General features: G+C 37.1%; 2 protein-coding genes across 2 annotated transcripts in view; one reads left to right on the plus strand and one right to left on the minus strand.

The window, feature by feature from the left end:
• Nucleotides 1-19,444, minus strand: part of LOC108735642 (Ig-like and fibronectin type-III domain-containing protein 1) — a 45,180-nt gene that overhangs the window by 2,332 nt on the left and 23,404 nt on the right. Inside the window, exons 2-13 of the mRNA XM_025981251.1 lie at nucleotides 11,491-11,697; nucleotides 6,261-6,404; nucleotides 5,837-6,004; nucleotides 5,055-5,282; nucleotides 4,335-4,983; nucleotides 3,523-3,865; nucleotides 1,270-1,597; nucleotides 986-1,161; nucleotides 791-929; nucleotides 599-728; nucleotides 346-538; nucleotides 42-288 (exon numbers count right to left, since the gene is read on the minus strand). Of these exons, the coding sequence (XP_025837036.1) occupies nucleotides 42-288; nucleotides 346-538; nucleotides 599-728; nucleotides 791-929; nucleotides 986-1,161; nucleotides 1,270-1,597; nucleotides 3,523-3,865; nucleotides 4,335-4,983; nucleotides 5,055-5,282; nucleotides 5,837-6,004; nucleotides 6,261-6,404; nucleotides 11,491-11,697 (2,952 nt within the window). The remainder of the gene's footprint in view (nucleotides 1-41; nucleotides 289-345; nucleotides 539-598; nucleotides 729-790; nucleotides 930-985; nucleotides 1,162-1,269; nucleotides 1,598-3,522; nucleotides 3,866-4,334; nucleotides 4,984-5,054; nucleotides 5,283-5,836; nucleotides 6,005-6,260; nucleotides 6,405-11,490; nucleotides 11,698-19,444) is intronic.
• Nucleotides 1,606-3,516, plus strand: LOC108735662. The gene has a single exon (XM_018467729.1). The coding sequence runs from the start codon at nucleotides 1,692-1,694 to the stop codon at nucleotides 3,504-3,506; it is 1,815 nt and encodes a 604-aa protein (XP_018323231.1). The 5' UTR covers nucleotides 1,606-1,691; the 3' UTR covers nucleotides 3,507-3,516.

Genomic DNA, 19,444 nt, shown 5'->3' on the forward strand with positions numbered 1-19,444 from the left:
ATAATCTGTCTCTAATTATTACCATTTAGAGGACAACATACGGCTGATGGTTATCTTCTTGGACGCTTGCATAGGTGTTCCATATCCATTGTCAGCATAGCAAGATATCTGATCCATGTCTCTGGTCACATTGTGAATTACCGTTACCATGTGCCTGGTAGTTTCTTGTCTGACTAGTCTTCCAGATATATACAGGGAGATTACTGGCATTGGGGTGCCCATTGCGATACAGAGGATCGTCATGCTGCTACCTTCCATTACCAAATTTATTGGGTGAACAGTGGGTGGCTGTAAAAGGCATATAATACAAAACCGAATCGTTTAATAGTCCAGGACATGCGTTACCTCCACATATGCCGGATATGCAGGATCGGTCCATGCTATCAACGTTTCCGATGGTAAACTTTCTCCTTTCTTTGTTACTGCTGTCACGTAAACAATATACTGAGTGTTCGGACTCAATCCATTTAACATAATCGAGGTAACAGTTGTGTTTGAAATACTGTACTTCGAATCTGACGAGGACTTATGATAAACCCTGTAACAAAGGGTGGTTATTAACCTGATCAAAGAATTGGTACTTCGTTGGGACACATACATGTAAGAGACTTGCTCAGTGGGATGGCTGAAGTAGGGAGGTTGCCATGTGATTGTAACCCATGTGGCACTGTGAGTGGCTACAGCGAGTGCGTGGGGTGGCGATGTTACGGCGGAAACAGACTTTTCGTCTAAAAATTTACAAATTTGGAGTTATAAACGACACAAAATTACTTATTAATGTAATAAGTACCATTGTAGGTAACGTTTATGAGAATGGTAGACGAAGGTAACGAAGTACCGTGTTGATTTTTAGACACAACAAATATTTGGTACAAGGCACCTTCTTCCAAATCCGTTAGGGTGGCAAATGTTTCGGTAACGTTTAGTTGCTATCGAAAAAAAAAATATTTTGAAGGTCAGAGTAGATTGTAACATACATGCTTACATTTTCTAATTTTAGTGGCGTCTCATGCAATGATGTATTATCAGTTTTTCTGTAATGGACAACGTAATCAGTAACATTACTACCATCATTTGGGCCCTCCCATTCCAATTCGATAACGTCGTCACCTGTTACTGTAGCATGGAGTTCTTTAATTGGCCCAGGAAGCAAATCTGTACCTGTAACAATTTCTACTTGTACCAATTTTAGGAGAAGCTCTCTAAAATTTCTACACTGTTCAAATGAACATACGTTGATACGCGAATGTTTCCGGTTCTTAAAATTACCTTCTTCGAAACATTGGGCAATGTTGCCAATAAAGGGAATGCACGTGGTCGCAGTGAGTATGAGATTGTCAGCTATAACGCCGGCACACAGAGGCAAGCAGGAATGGGGAACACCCCTCCTGGTACAACAGGATCCGTGATTTCGGCCCCCAGCTCCGCACTTTAATATTTTGTGAAATTCTTCACTGCAAACTCCAGCAAGGGCCTTAATATCGCTCATATTGGCATCGTACGAACAAAGCGGGAGACAGACGGAATTCAACTGAGCTTCAACGCAACACGCTGTGACATTGTACGTTGATGCCTCTTCAACTTTTTCTTCGACAATCTAAAATATGATTTGACATTTAGTTGACGTTTGTATTATTATTTTTATTTTATCAAAATTCCAAATTGCTTGTTGGTCATCAATCAAGTTGAGTATGCATAAGGCGAAAAAGAAAACCAAGAAGAAGAAGAAGAAGCAGAAGAGAAAAACTTCTATGCTATGTTATCCCACGATCACTCCATTTCCTACCATAACGCATGTTGAAAATGGAAATCTGATATTAACAGAAGATTACTTTGATTCGTTTTATGATAATTGTGGTAATCGTTGTTGCATAAGGCGATTTACTTGGAAAAATCATAACAATATCCAAGTTCAGCTGATCAACTATGGGGCACGTGTAGTTTCAATTAAATTACCAAGTTTGGATGGAACCGTTCAGGATATTGTTATTGGATACGACGACCTTAGCAGTTACACTTACTACAAGCATCACAAGATTGGAGCAACGTTGGGCAGAATGTGCACCAAAATACGAAATGAGCCATTATTAATTAATGAAATTCCTTATTCGCTTCAGCTCATGGATAGAAAGAGTTACGTAGCAGAGGGAGATCCATTTGGATTTGATAAAACAATTTGGAAATCGTATGTGCAAGATTCAAAGGTAATAATGAGTTACATTTTCCAAGACATGGAGCAAGGCTATCCTGGCAATCTGTTTGTTAAAATTACTTTTGAGTTAACACCCAAAAATGAATTTAATGTTGATGTTGAAGCTATTACTGACAAACCAACGATTGTTAATATTTCAAATAACATTTACTTCAATCTGTGCGGTCACGGCAGCGGACCAGAACATTTGAAGAAACACAGAGTATTCATCAACGCAAAGAATTTTTTCCCCAATGGAAAAGATGGAATTCCCACCGAAAAGGCTGTGAGTGTAATAAATTCTGTGTATGACTTTCAAATTCCTAAGAAAATCCAGTCTCTCATTCCCTCAGAGGGTTCACAAGAACTTAACCAAACTTTTTGTATCAATCAAGCAGATGAAGGCCGTAATGAATTTGTTGCAAGTGCTTGGCATCCTTCAAGTGGAAGAATGTTAGAAGTATATAGTAACCAACCGGGGCTAAATTTCTCTATATTGGGAAAACTGGTTGGCAGCAAAATAATAGACGACTATCTAGCGAAAAGTCAAAAATCAGAAGATGAAGGTGATACATGTAGATTAGACGAACAGATGCAAGTCTTATCGCACATTTATCATAAGATGGTTGACGCTAAGATGGCAGAAGAAGGTGTACGAGTAAATGAATTCAAGGAGCTTTTCGAGTACGTTTGCAAAGATATGAACCTATCAAACCTTCCCCCAACGCCGCTTAATACTCCAGATTTTCTTTCATATACGGACTTTTCCCAACCGCTGTATATGGAGCAAAAAATTCCAACAAATGTAACATTAACTCCTTCTCAAGAAAAATTCCTTCAAGACGTTGAGTTCTATATTGCATCGACATACAGCGAAACAAATTACGAGACTCTACGAGAAACAGTGCAGAATGTACTGAATAGATACTACGTCCAACAAGAACTCCAACATATGATGGAAGTCGCTGGAAGTTTATCTTATAGACAGAAACAAGAGGAAGAAGAAGAGGAAGAAGAACAAGAGGAAGAAGAAGAGGAAACAGAAATGGAACAATCGGAAGAAATGCCGCCCACTTTACTTGAAAAGGAAGAGCCCCCGCCACTAGGGAAAAACGAAGCAAATTACAAACCTCACGGAGCAATGTGCTTCCGTACCCAAAATCATCCTAATGAAATAGTTAAAAATTGTTTACTAAATCCTGGGGAGATCTACAAACACACCATCAGCTACAAATTTTGGTTGAAGGCATCGAAATCAAAAAAATATTGGAAAGAAAACATGACCAACGATCTCAGACCAGTGTGCAAACCTTAATTTTGGATCCACCTACCTTACTTTCAGTTCTGAAAGCTATTCTAGCACTGGGTTCGCTCACACCGTGAACGTTTGTTGCATCAATGTAAAATTCATAGTCCGTATCACTTTCGAGTCCTTCAAGGATATATGGACTGTGAACCCTTGTAATCGTTTGATAGTCGCTGTCGTAGTTAGTAAACGTTCTGTAATGTACGTTATAATGTTTAACGGTGTCCCCCAAGGTTCTGGGTGGCGACCAATGTAATATTGCAAATTCAGTGTCTATATTGGTTACGCGCACTTGGACTGGAGCACTTGGCAAAACGCCGTAACCTTGTAGCAAGCAGTTTGTGTACTCACTCATGTATCTGAGACATCTGAAAAAATAATAATGAACAAATTTATGAATAAGCAACGACAGAATTTTAATTATGTTTACTTCGTTCGTCGTTAATTTTAACTTCATCCGCGACTAAATTAAAACGAATTTGGGTAACTTTTTTGAATTGGAACGTCTTCGAAATTAGTGCCTCATAGTTTGGTAAACAATTTTAACTTTCAAGAGCATTTAATCGTAATGAGTTTTCGATTTACTGAAGGTTTTGACGAAATGCATTCTGTTAATTCCTTTCAATTTTATTCAGATTTTAGTTGTGCAGAAAATCGAAGCATTTCAACAGTGTATATTGTTTACCTTAATAATGAAAAACGCAATGAAGGACGATAGAAGAAAGAAGTACTATAGTTTGCAAATATGTGCTGTAATTTTTAATATTCAACAAAATCGGATAAACTTTTTCGACTATTATGGATACTAATCCAGAAATCCAAGGAAGCAGAACTTACTTGAAGTAGTTGAAATCAATGGTACTAATATTGCCAGCACAAAGTTGTTGGCAGAGTGGAGGAAGGCCTCTGGCCCTGCAGCATGGAGTATGATCAATCCCATTGGTCAAACAACTGAACGTATCTGCAGCCCAAGGAGCGCATATCATCAAATCAGTTATCTGAGCGTCGTCAGCTTCAGCTGGATCGCACAGTTTATTGATGCACGTGGAATGTGTAACCCCTTTTTTGGCACAACAGCCCTTGATGTCTGGCAGCTTTGGAGCATCAGCTACGTCCGTTTGTTTCATGTTACCGGGAGTCAGTGTAAGAGTTCTTACAGCATATGATGGTAAAGATGACCCGTGGATATTAAGGGCAGTCACAGTGATTTCGTACATTGTGAAGGGAGTCAAATTGGCAATTGTTGTTTCGTTGGTATTAGCTTGAACCTTCAGGTTTATCGTTTGAGAAGTTTTCGTGGTGGATTCGGTTGGATGGGCTTCGTTCGGATCGATTAGATGTTCGTCGAATGTTTGTAGTGATGTAACATTAACGGAATATTCTGTTATTGATTCGGTGTTAGCAGTCGGAATTGACCATGACACTTTGATAGATTTTTCGCTCAAAGCTTCCACATCCACTACTTCAGGAGGATTGGGAAGAAGTTCTACGAAATTAATAAATAATTTTTATAAGTTATTATAAATTGTATGTTCCATATTTTTGGCAATATCATACCAATTCCTTCCACTATACAGGCTAAGGTCTGCTCGGTGTATGCGGAACAAGAAAAGTGACTTTTGATATTGTCCGTAATTGCAGTATATTCGCCTCTACAGACGTCCTGACAAATATCTGGAACTCTTTCTTGAATACAGCATGGAATGTGATTCCTTCCGTCTGCCATACACTTTACAATTGAAGGAAAGTCAGACTCACAATGCTCTGGATCCTGTCCAGTATTACCTATAAGGTAAAACGTACGGTATGCACAAAACCTTACGATTTATTACCTTTAATGATATTTTTATCATGAGAAAGACCAAGCCTCAGGTTAAAAAGGATTGACGTAAATAATCATAAAATACTGAACTGTAGCTCTTCAAAATAAAATTAAAATTGATGAGTGGTTTTGATTTTATCGTATATGCCAAAATATTTTGGTCTATCTTAAGAGCGACTAGTTTGAGCAGTCAAATGCAGAAACAAAATCTTACTGTATTCAGTCTTTGATAGGTTTCATCGGTTTATGAGTAATATTCCATTGATGTCAAGATATCATTGCATTGCTGCTCAAGAACAAATTATTTCGTTAGAAAAATAATAAGTACATTTACAGCTGATTTCATTAATTCTAGTTTTCACTATTTACTTTAATCAAGAATGGAGTCGAAGTTGAAATTCAACATTTTGGCATTGACTATGTGACTTCGTCAATCCTCAAAACCGAGGAATGAAGGCTATGCGACCATAGTTAAAAATACATTTTAGAAAATTAATTTAACAGACTCAACAATTACCTTCAAGTATGCTTTGAATATTGCAGAAACCTAGGCAATTGGGTGACACGGCCTGGGCTACGCAGCAGTCTGTGTAATTGTGGTTTTTGCTGCTAAATGTTTCCTTTTGGCTTTCGTAAAAGTTCACGTCGGTACTATTAGAAGGCGGCTGCAAAGCTTTCGACAGAACTGAAATATTGGAGGAAACGCTTTAAGGGCACTTGACAAAATCGTCATGCAGTAATTGTATTTATTTTGCGTTTGAAAAGTTTGAGTTTTCCGTGCAGTAAAAAAAAATGCCGTTCTCGGCTCCGCGTCCATATGAAACTTCCATTTATTATAGTGAATAAATTGAACCGTTTTGAACGGAGTTACGAATTTTATTGAATTGTTGGCGTAATCTCCGAGCATCGGTTTCGGATGGGCTTGAGTGATGTTGACTTACCGCTCAATTTGTGAAAGCTTCGAACTATGGGATTGCTATTGACCTCGCAAACGTAAATTCCCGAGTCAGTTGGTTTTGTGTTCCTTACGACCAGAACCCACACATCACCACCGGACGGAACTGATGGCTCCTCGCCAGAAGTAGCTGAAACATACGAAACGAATGGTACCACAACTCCTGTAAACGGTTCCTCTCACACTAATTGAATTCGTCCTTCCAATAAAGTAGCAAAAGTGACTCTATCCAATTCTCAAAATTACGCTGCACAAATTGATATCAATAAAAAAGGAAAATACCAAATGGGTTGTATCATTTATTTATTATACATGTTCTCAAAACGAGCAATGGATGGCAAACAATGAGCTGAACGTAATACGTACGTTCTCCATCGCATCAGGAACTACTTTAACAAATAGAAATTGATCTTGGCCTGTGACCTCGTAATAGTTTAAGCGCAACTATGATCACGAGATAAACAATTTAATTAAGCACTTAATTGCATAATTCATTTTAATCCTCCCTAAAGGGTAGGTACTTCATCCAAGAAGAAGGAAGAAGGTTCCTTATTGCATATGTTACAGCGGCAAGGAGGTAGCCGTCAAAAATAAGCGTTATTACGTATTGGGCACCTTTCCAAAATCAAAAAAAGAAGTTTAGGGTGCCTGCTGCCTTGACGCAGGGTTTTATGAAATCCTACAAACGATGCGCTAAACACCATCTGTAGTACAATGCTACAGTTTGGAATTCAATATGTTCAACAAGATCTATTTACATAGGTGGATATCTACTTTCCGAACTGAATCCATGGCGTAGCTCATAACATGTGTTGGGCACGTTACCAAAATCGAACAAAGAAGTTCATGGTGCTCGCTGCCTTGACACAGGATTTTATGAAATCCTACAAACGATGCGGCAAACACCATCTGTAGTACAATGCTACAGTTTGGAATTTAATATGTTCAACAAGGTCCACTTACGTACATGGATGAATATCTACTTTCTGAACTGAATCCATGGCGTAGCTTGAAGGATTTCAAAATTTCCTTATATTTCCTCAGAAATTTTTGTAACGAAAAAAGAATCATTTGATTGAAGGGCATAATCAAGTCAGATAAGAATTTTCAATCACCGCGTTGTGCAACCTAAACTACTGACAAGTCGATAATAAATAAGCGATTTTCTGGGATGTTTTATGTATTAGATGAAGAACATATTGACCATTAGGGGAGCGGATCTTGGTCACTGTCTTTTGTCCAATTGATGTTAGAGAATAGAATGGAATTTCTGATTTACGATCCAATCTACGACCAGGGCCGCGTCCTGGTGGATGGAGGAGTTTTGTTGGCCGATATAAAGCGTGTCGGTGCGGTGCAGATTTCCTGTGGCCAGCGCCACATAACAAATGATGTGCAATGGGTACGTGCAACTTGTATTTATGGTCTTAGCTTTGTGCACCGCGGAATTTCAAATGCTCGACGCCCTTCACAACGACATAAAGTTAATTCTTTTGCCGCAGGAAAATGCCCGTTCATTGCTAAAATATTCTTTGTTTCAAACATGCAAATTCCACTTCCATAAATTATGATCCCGAACAAAGAAAATTACAACATCTGCATTTTTCTGCAACTAGACAAACGGAACTCAAATTTATCTTGGCATAAGACAAAAGAAATCTAAATATGAAAAATTCTTAACTCGATCTGGAATTTTGAGATGAAGCGAACTTTTTGAATCTATAGTTCTATTCTACTTTTAGATTCTCTGATAAAATTTGAAGAGAAAATTTTTGAAAACTACTAAAGTTAGTGCCAAAACGTGAGATAAAGATCCAACGGTTATGGCATTAAAAGCACTACAACTAATTACAAGTGTTTTGCGAATCGATTGCAATGATAAACAGAAAGGAATTGAAGAATGAAATGGTAAACGAAATCAACAGGTAGTGTAATCTGTACTTTCTGCCACGCAAATATATTAATAACTCTATCAACAATAGCTGTATATGATGCTATTTTTAAAATTTGGTTCATTTGAACTACTTAACGTACGAGAAAGCAAAACTCAATAAGTTTTACTTGCTTAAACTTTATTTTTGTTTAGTTTACTTACTTGAATCATAAGAATTCTTTATTATTTAATTTTCGCAATTGTTTTTCTTCTTTGAACAAATAACATCATCTCATCTTTCATAGTTTTATTTTCGTTTGGAAAAATCTCAATCACAATAAAGGTCAGTGCCAAGTACAAATCCGAAGTAGCTTTTATAGTAAAAAAACGAGGAGATTTCGAGTATTAGAGAGGAAATCAGAATTTAAAAGAGTCGTAATATCACCGTGTCTTATGTGGAAGTCGTTTTACCGTCTAAAGGACTTTATTATTATCAAACGGTTGCCCGATGTTCGGGCTTGGGCTTTCCACACACATACATATATACGTATAATAAAAAGCTCATGATTTTATAACCGCATTTTCTCATATCCCAGTCTGCGGTGAGAAATGGATCTCTGAACAAAAGCAGTGTGACCAGAGCAGTGAGTGGATCGCCACATTTTTCAATATCTTCTCGACTTCACCGCTTCCGCGGTTTGTATCGTACAGATTCCTGCATTATTAGAATCGTAGACGTCACAAGCTGTGCTAACCTAACACATTTCAGAAAATAGTGCTCCTCGCAAGAAGAGGAAAAAGCCAAGGCGACTCGGAAAAAGTTTCATTTGAAAAGGCCGAGTGCTTCTATAACAGGTGGATTCTATTAAAAATATTTTTGATGTCATTTAAATACTAATCCATAGATAATCTACCAATTCTCTTCTGTCTTCATATCGTGTCTCTCATTTTCCTCTCCTCAATCATCAACTACCCATTCCCACAATTCCTAAAAGTAAAAAAAATCCTAAAAAGGGATTAACGAAGACTTTGAGCTCTATCCTCTGGCGTAGTTCAGTAGTACTGCCCACCGACCAGTATTAGCCAGGGAATTGGCATTTTATGCCGGAGCTATCCACGGCGTGCTGATGAAAACCAAAGGATTCGAAATCGCAATCCAGATCGGGCAGTCAAGTCAAGTCAAGCCCGTCCATCATATTGATGTTCCGTATACTATAGCGGTCAGGAATAGATACCTTTTTATTCGTTTCAAATGTAAAAATAATCATAAATAATACACAGCTGAGATTTACCCTGTCTGAGAAAGCTGGTATTTCACAAGAGAAGAACGATTTTTTTATACATATATTGTGTAGAAAGAGCTATCAAGTGTTGCAATACACACAAACTTCTACGAACAATGACTTAAAGACAAGATCATCTTCTTAAGTTGATGGGATCTAGAGTAGCATATGGCTTATGCACACAACTGCGATTCGTCGTATTACTACAGCGTTTTCGACTATATTTCCGAAACACCCCTTAAAATCCCTGTACAAATAACATCAAGACAAATCCAATTTCGTCAGCAAATAACGCTCTCTCTCTCAAACGCTTATTCAAATTTAGGTAACGATTCGTAAAAAATTGAAAATTTCCTTCCCCAAGACTCCATCGATTTAATTCCCTCGTTGCTGGATTTTGTTTGATAACCGAATTGTGGTATGCAAACGAAAGAATCAACGTGAGACAAATATTTGAACGGAAAGTTCAGTGACGCACTTAACCTTCATTGATTGATGGAAGAAGTGGAAACATTCGACGTAATCATTTCAACTAAAATGGTTTTTGAGGATGGATAAATGACTGTAATAAGTGGACAGGAAGAAGACGGCAAAAATTCTGAGAGATAAATGAAATTAGATAATGGACAAGCTGATTACCGTGATGATTTCTAAAGTATTTCTGGTAAAAATACAAATTACAAAGGACAAGAAACGGCGATCAATAAAACATAGGGATCGTTTTACGGCCAATGTCCATGTTCAGAGTTTCAGCAACTTCGAATCTGAACAACAACAAACAACGTAACATCTGGACTTAAGCACGGCTAACCATGAAAGTGTCAACGTCAAGAAAGTTGAGTTTAAATAAGAAAGATCCTTCTCATACATCATTCAAGTGTCCAACAAGAGCAACCAAATGTTATGAAGCCAAAAAACGGGGTAAACTATTTGAAAAGGAAGAAACTATATCATAGAGAGCTTGAGAATTACTAATTATTAGATAGTTTATTATTCAATTAAATCGCTTCAGTTCAGATTCTAAAACTTATTGGTCTCAAGCATAATACTACCAAATTTTGCTCATTCATTTGTCGTCCATTGCCATACAATTGGCCAGTTGATTGGTACCTTTCCATTAAATGTAGATAATTAGAAGCCGGTGAAACCCCATTTCAGAACTGTCTAATCATCAGTATCGCAAACGCCACTGTCTAATTGTTGATGTTTACATTGCTTTATACAATTGGTTACAATACAGAGTTGGAAGCACATCAATTAGTACCGGTATTTGTTTTTGTTTACAAAAATCTGACCAAGTTGTTAGGTAGGTATGTATACTAGACAACAAATCAAGGAAAATTATTTCTTGGGGATATTTTCGCAATACAAAGGGTGAAAAGGTTTTAGAATAAAGAATATTTTTCTCTGTGTGTTTGCTAATCCTTATTAAAGAATGAGAGAAGAAGAAATAAAGTATTGGCAAAACTTTTTTCAACACACCCATTGTGTTAAGCTGTAGAATAAAAAAAATTGGTTGTCTGTAAAGTCGGTTTACTGACGATAGTTGAACGTGACAACGTCATAAGAAAATACTGATGGAATGGTTTCATTTTTCAAAAGAAAATATTAATTTTATTTGTTTGATAGATATTTTGTATGGATATAGAGAAGGAGGTAAATGGAAATGTATTATTGTATAGCAGCTGTCCACGCGGACGCATCTCTAACTCAAGTAGGAGAGAGACAGATGTCGAACGCTGCCGAACGCGGAGGCCGATTGTGCCTCTTTGTCGCTCGTTCCGCGCTCTCGCTTGCACTTCAAGCCTTAAATGGAACGCCTCAGAGCGAGGTAACGCCGCATGAGTCATGTTTTTTCGTGCGTGCAGCCGGCTCCATCGAATTATAAGACGTTGTCACGTCAAAATAATGAAATTATTATAGGTACTGCAGAGAATGAGAACAATGTTAAAGTCTCGAGAACAAGTCTCCTATGCAGTAGTAAAAGACAAACGACGGTTTTCACTTAATTATGAATTTAAATTGTTTGCTTCGACAGCAACAATCGTCCCGCTGCTTACATGAATCATGCAGAACGGAAAAGCGTTTGTCGGCGGTAACTCGCGTTTCTCCTGCTGTCAAAACTCGCATACTGTGCCTTTCCCTATCTTCCTTCTTCCACATCACGGTATTGTCGCCGATGTTCCGGACGACGCAAGTTATGAGTGCATCGTCGCCTTCGTAGACGTGTACTGGATGGGTTAGACTGTCTCTCATGGATGGCAAACCTGAAACAATAACAAATCGCGTAAGACACACTAGGTACTAGAATGTGTTACCTCAAAAACAAACTTCATGACTTCAACAGTAGTGAACATGACATGGAAGGAAATGTACGTAAACATTCATCTGCAAATAAACAATTGTAGTATGCTCTGTCAAGGCGATGTCACGCTCTGACTAAAATTGTTGGCAGTAATAATTGAATGCACCGTGTTTTAAAACAAATGTTAGTCGGAATGGAAATTATATTAATTTTTTAAATATTACTCAAAATTTTGCTAAAACCATTAAACAAATTTAACGCATATCAAAACTCGAATGTTGATATTTTCGTGTCTGTGAATACGAATCCCCAATGGACAAAGAGGGCCTAAAGCCTATACAATAGGAAAAACATTGAGCATTCAGTGATATACATAAAGTTGAGGGTAATGACCCCGAAAGGCCCAACTGTTCCGGCAATGATGACGCCTATTCGCGTGTTGGCGCCGGTGCATTATTACTAATCGTTACGTACAATAGACTTGTCTACGTATCAGCTGTTGCGAAGATCACCAATGTTATCAACCACTGATGGCTCGTTAACTGGGGTACTTTCTGTGTTAGATGAACTAGATAAATTATAGCTATAGTTTGTTTAATAAACAAATATTTATGTACCGGATGTAGCACTACACTGTGATGTTTATTTGACTCGTGTAGTGTATGAAACTTGTGTGGCGTTCTAAGGAAGAGAGTACAAATTCTTCCTTATTGCAGAAATTTTATAACAACCTATTTAGGAGTTAGTTTCTATTTCTAAGAATATTAAATTGACCACAAGAAGTATTACGTTGTAATCTAAGTTGTAATGCAAGTGCCAACTCGTAATGCAGTTTTCTGGTATAATACTTGAATATAATAGATTATGAGCAAAAATATTAAATTGCGATGGTTTGTAATCGTGCGGAATTTTCATGAGAGCCGGAAAATTTCGAGAAGTTCGCTGGGGAAATTGATAAAGTTCTCTTTCTTTGGAGTTCTTGAAAATGCAATATCTCGGCGAGTTGCTTAAAAGTATATCACTGAAGTAGATCAGGTATTTTGGAGTCAGTAAAATTAGCTTGGTAATGAAAAAGATTCCAGCCCCGTGAACTTAAGCGGCACGATTTATTCTTATCGTTCTGACTTTCATTTAAATACAGTGTCTAACAAATTGCTGTCATTCCGTAAAAGAATTAACTGTGAGCGAAAATTGCGATAATGTGTCAGAGTCACCAGAGTCGATGTACCTTTTGCAACGTTGAGTATTTAATTTTCCGGCATTTTCCGGGACTCTGGCTGCCTCTTATCAAGTAAACGCAAGATTTCGAAAGAGTGAAATATAGAAAGATTTAGATGCAGCGCAGAGACAAACGACACTCAAACGTAATAGGATTTTCTCTATTCTCATTCTACGTTCTAAATTATTTCAATGACACCGCAATTTCAGAAATAAATCGAATGTCTAGTCAGTCTAGAGAGTGACAGATACACTGAAAAAGCGAATTTTTTTCTGTACAAACGACCACAGGGATGTGCACGCCAAATTCCATTTTTTTTATCAAAGAAAAAAATTATTCTAGAATTACAACGTCAAATTTCCGACAGATATATAAGTACATGGGATTCTATAGGATTTTTGACAGTTTTCTATCCCGACTAGAATTTTGAGGCGGGTGCAAGTAAGGTCCTTGAGTGGGTATCCAAACTACCTCTTGTGGGCCCCATGAGTTTGCTCCCTAGGGCAAGGAAGGGGCATATAAGGCCTTGCTGCATTTGCGCATCATCAGGAATGGCGCATGTTGTCCCCGCAGGAAAAAGTTATTGCTACCCCATTAAAAATTTACACTACATGGGGCATGCCAACCCATAAGGTAATTCTCATTTTAGTATCACCACTTTTTTGGTGGGATTTTCATGAGGAATCTACGAGGAAATTCCTATATCGGCATGCCCCTCATTAACCACATGAGGCCCGCACACTATAAATTCTAGTCGGGATAGACTTCAAAGGTCTTCCNCATGCCAACCCATAAGGTAATTCTCATTTTAGTATCACCACTTTTTTGGTGGGATTTTCATGAGGAATCTACGAGGAAATTCCTATATCGGCATGCCCCTCATTAACCACATGAGGCCCGCACACTATAAATTCTAGTCGGGATAGACTTCAAAGGTCTTCCATCCCAAAATGTATGTTAACAGAATTACTACGTTTGAAATCTATAAAATCCTTTGATTAGGATCACATAAATCCCATTGCCCTGAAGACCATAGACGTATATCTATGGCTGGAAGCGAGCAAATTGGTTTTCGTATTTTTTTGATAGGTAGATACATTGAAAAGGTCCATTTATAGAATAGTCTGTGTTTAATTTCCCCGGTAGCTATTTGATGAGCCTGTGATTAGTTAGGTACTCTTCCTCTTTTAATTAACAGGCTAAACTTTTGAGAAATGCGAAGAAAAATTTAATTAGGTAACAGTAACCGAATCTGTCTAACTTTTTTAACCAAGCAGTACAAGGATTAACGTCGAGAGATTGACTCGACCACCACCTTAATTAAATACGTCAGTCTGCGAACAAGATGGATCAATAGATTCAAAAAAGTCTTATCCATCTTTTTAAAGTTCTAAAGTGGTAAAGAGGAACTCTTGAGTGTGGGGCTTCGTTGCTGCGGTTGATTATTTACTACCTACTGAATCTATAGACTTATTTAGACTGTTACAGAACGTGCTTTCACCCCGAAAGGGGTTCCAATGGAAAGGGGGCTGACGTTAGAAAGTAAGTGGCTTATTATGTAAAATTGCTTTGATTACAAAACCGAAAGCAATTTTTGGACGACCAAAAGTGCAAGAAAAATCTCATCGCTTTCCACGAAATTTGAAGTTTAAAAAATCTATAACGATTTAAAGACAATGCGTAACATAATTTGGAAATCCAAATCCAACCATGAAGGATTCTCTTCTTTTGAATTCCTAGAAACCACCATCCAAAATATGTCTTTCCTCCTGAAGCGCCCTGTACATGTAGATACTATATGATTCAAAGCGAAAGTGGGAATAGACCTCATCTTAATTCTACTACAGTTGACGTGGCAGAAGCGACTCGACTCTCTTCAATACAAGTACCTACAAACGCTTCTGTTTGTCAAAAAAATATGAACTGAATGAGGGCTGAGTCCTGGTAGTCATCGAAAAATGTTCCACAGAGGGAAAATTAACTCAACAAGGGCTGAGTTCAGAGTTACATCACAATAGTTTACACAGTAGGGCAAAATTAAATGTCCCTTTAATCACTGCGATGGTCAGCCAGCGAAATAACAGGAACACAGAAGACACGACAAAGAATTTTTTTAATAATGAAATGAAGTAATGCAAATGGAGTTGCATGACAAATACATTGGAAAGTCAAAAAGTTTAGTCTCTTTACGCCATTCTGATTGCATCTAACTGCTAGTAATTTCATAAACATTCAACTATAAAAAAATTAATCATTTAATGAGCAGATTCGACCGAGAAGTTTTCCCATAAGTAATTAATTTTGCAGTTTAAAATCTATGATGCTTTAGAGACCTGAAACTAAAAGGTATCCTAAAACTGAATAAAATAATTCGAAGTGGTCTGTCTTGTGTCGAAACTGCCAGACGCGGATCGCGATTTCGATCTTTTTGGATCTCATCAGCGCGTCGCAGGCAGCTTCAACAGAATACAGACCAACTTTTACCTGCTGCCTTAACAGCGCGTTTTAGAAAATACGACAAATGGCGCTGTAGTACAGATGGCGCTGTAGTACAGATGGCGTTTACAGAGATCCAAAAAGATCGAAATCGCGATCCGCGTCTGGCAGTTTCGACACAATACAGACCCTTCGAATTATTTTATTCGATTATGGTAACGTGCCTACGCCGTTGAGATGAGCTACGCCGGGATTCGTTTCAGCAAGTAGATATACACAAGTGGACCTTGTTGGAGCATACGTAATCCTAAAATGTAGCATTGTATTACAGATGGCGTTTACAGCGCCATTTGTTGTATTTTCTAATCCTAAAACTGTTTGGATATTGGATAAACCCTTGAATAAGACAACATTTACATATATAGAGTATAAAAAATTCAATTCCTAAAACGTTTTTTTTGTGTTATTATCAGAGTTTAATGGTCCTCAAAATATTTTAAATTTCTAACCCCTCACACTCAAATCTTGTCTAAAACTAAGACCGAAAAATATATTTATGTGACACTCCTTTTTGTGGAAATCCGTTAACGTCATTCAATCTTAAAGTACAAAGCTAAGGCGGCCTCGCGGATCCTAAATATGTATACTTCTGGTTTCCCTTTTATTTTTCCTTACAGCTTTTCTGACGATATATCTTTCACAGGCTCGAATAAATGCTTTCTGGATGGACGCAAACATGCGAACCCAAATTAGAAATTTCGTGGTTACCCCTTTGGCCCACCCTAACACTGTCAGTGTTCCAGAAATTTAGTAAAATTAAGGGAGGCTCTTGTTTCTTTAGAGGGTATACGGGTAGTTTATGACAATTCAAGTGGCGAGAGGTTATGTTCCAATAGTAGACAAAAGGAACTACAATACAACAATTATTATATTATTAAGGAGTCACTTTCAAAGGTCGAAACACATGATAGAGGTTTCTCATTAAATTCAATTAAACCAAAACAAGGATCTAATATTAGTTTTCCAAACTTCATTGGCATCATTTTAACAAGAAGTATTCTGGAAACTATTATAGCAAAGTTGGAGACTAAAAATTGTTATTTTATCGAGATAATTTTGTAATTTGTGTCAATGAGTTCGTCCAAGGATCGTAAAAAGGTGCTCCAACATTTCGACGCTATTCGAAGTAGGAAACGAGAGGTTCTTCTCGTGTCCTTTGACAGCATCCGGCGATAAATCGTTTTAGGTCCGGATCCTTTGAATACTCTTTGACCATTGGTGACAGATGACAAATGAAAAACATTCTGCGGTTTATGGCTTTCCTGTTACATTTAGGGGACCTTGATGTATGACGTCCAATGTCCTATTGTCACGATTGCCGTTTCTATACCACCTATACGCAGCTATCGAAGGATATTGTTAACCGTAATTTTACCACGGAATTCATTGGGGACTTTCTCAATAAAGTGAGAAGGAATGAGGGAGATAGAAAGAGAAAAAAGAGAACCGGCAAAAAATGAATCTCTGGCTTCACGTCATGTATGTATCAAGTCGTTACAGGTCACAATATTCCCTGCAGCTAAATTCGATTGAACCATTCCTCGCTTAAAATCCTCCCCTATTTTTGAAATGTGTCACGAAAACAATTCCAAAATAAAAATCTCTAACCATGCTCGTGTAATTAATGCACCCGTACCTATAGAAAAGAGTCGACTGCTTTAGGCAATGTTTTTTGTTTTTAATTTTGTCTTAATCCAGTGACGGTACTAGAATATTATCACCACATACGTAACATAACGTTTCAACTTAGTAGTACTAATACAATATACCTATGGCTCGTAGGGATGTGGAGTGATTATCTTATATCATGATGATCTGAATATCTATGCTTATTCTAACAACTATTAATGGCCCTTCTCTGAATCAGCTAACTATTAAGATGTCGTCTAATTGAAAAATTAAACTAACTGACGCATCTACTTCCGATATCCATTACGTACAGATTTGCAGTGTGTGTGTTTTACAGCTCCATTTATATGGATACTCCACTGCTACTTCTACATAAATTTATGGCTTGTAATGTTCCTAAAATTTGTTGTCTATTTGGCCATATTTCTCACAAAAGAGACCTGCTATTTTATGATAAAAAAAAACTAATCGCACATGGCTTGTGTTGGCAGTTTGAGGTTAGGAGAATCGTTGAGTATAGGTATCGATATTAAACAGGCAATATCCCAGTTAAAACATCAGTGCATGCACTTAAGGGAGAATCGACTGCATATCAATTAATTTCCATGTTCGAATTATATCTTTAATAATTCACAGCCGTCAGAAACTGTCCTGAGGATACCTAATACAATTCCATATTTGAAATGTATATACCTACTTATCCATGAACTTGAAAATACAAATAATCTTTTGTGAACAACTTTTTATATTTTTCAACTTCACGTTTTTATTCTTTGCCCATTTGTCGACTCCTATTCAATTATTTTGCAGATTCAATTCAGCGAGTGAAAGAAAAAATAGTACAAAGAGAAACTCTAGAAGCACGTGTTTCCAAAAATAAAATTTCTTTTTAAAAGCGTTAACAGAATTGTTAGATCTATGTACGCCAGCAACTTTAGGGAAAAATATTTTATAGTTTATTGGCTACACGGCGATCTCTGCCATGGGTCAGAATTATTTAATGGCATGTCGAAGAAGTTTCGGTGTAATTTTCTTACTAACTACCCGCCGGAAGACAAACTAATATCCATCGGTAAGGAAGTTTACTGCTTACAACCAACGACGTTCACGAAACCCTATATATACCTTTACAAAGTTAAAATCCCTATGTCGGTGCAATACCATCACAATCTACAAAGCTTCGGAGTTCTGCGATTTATGCTTTATTTTAGAAAATCTAAGGTACACTCGGTACTTGAATAGCACCTAGTCATTTTCTCGATAATGCCCAAAACACAATATAACACAATATATTTCAATACATAATAGCTTTCCACAATAAAATACTTTAACTGTTATGGATCCGTGCGGCAGACCTAGATTAGATTACTCTTCGCAAATAGTTAAGGATGTGGGTTGTTCTAGTTTTAGGGAAATGCGAAGTTTAGCTCAGGATAGGAAAGAGTGGAGGTACGTGTCCAACCAGTCTTAGGACTGATGACCTTATGATGATGATGATGATGTAAGATTGACTCTCCTTCTTCAGGGGTTTCGCGATTGTAACGATTATTCATATAATTTAGTGGATTAAAAATATTAAAGAGATGGGGATTTCCAATTTTACCATAGATTTATGGCAAAACTACAGGTATTGAGAAAAATCATAGTTCGAAAACGTGTTTACGCCTTAGTACCTTGGATCAGTAGTTCAACGCTATAACATATTAATAACCATTAAAGGAATAAACTATTTCCATATAATACATTGTGTACACACACATCGTTAAGGAGAATCAATTGCAATAATTAATAATGAAATTGTCATAATAATTAATGTCAACACCACGTAATGGCACTTTGACTATGTCAAAATGCAGATGTAATTCGATAATGTGCTAATAATTTACGAAACCGGCCCAATCAACAAACGGATACTATAGTGTAATATATAAACAAAATGACTTCATAAACAGTAGGACATACTTAAATATTCATAGAAAGCTTCATGTCAAACCTACTTTAATGTTTTAGAAAAGTATCATGAATACTTTGAGTTTTGGTCGAAACACATGATAGAGTTTTCTCATTAAATTATTAGTTTTCCAAACTTCATTGACATCATTTTAACAAGAAGTATTCTGGAAAATATTATCGGAAAGCTGGAGACTAAAAATTGTTGTTTTATTTAGATATAATTTTGTAATTTGTGTCAATAAATAAACAAAATGACATACCTCAATATTCACAGAAAGCATCATGTCAAACCTATTTTAAAGTTTTAGAAAAGCATCATGAATACTTTGAGTTTTAGGACCCTCCATTAAATCTATACCTAGTACACCTAAGGCCCAACCTAACCAAATGTCCCCTAACCTAGATATCGAAA

Source organism: Agrilus planipennis, unplaced genomic scaffold, assembly GCF_000699045.2.
Source record: "Agrilus planipennis isolate EAB-ADULT unplaced genomic scaffold, Apla_2.0 scaffold5, whole genome shotgun sequence".
Classification (NCBI taxonomy): Eukaryota; Metazoa; Arthropoda; class Insecta; order Coleoptera; family Buprestidae; genus Agrilus; species Agrilus planipennis.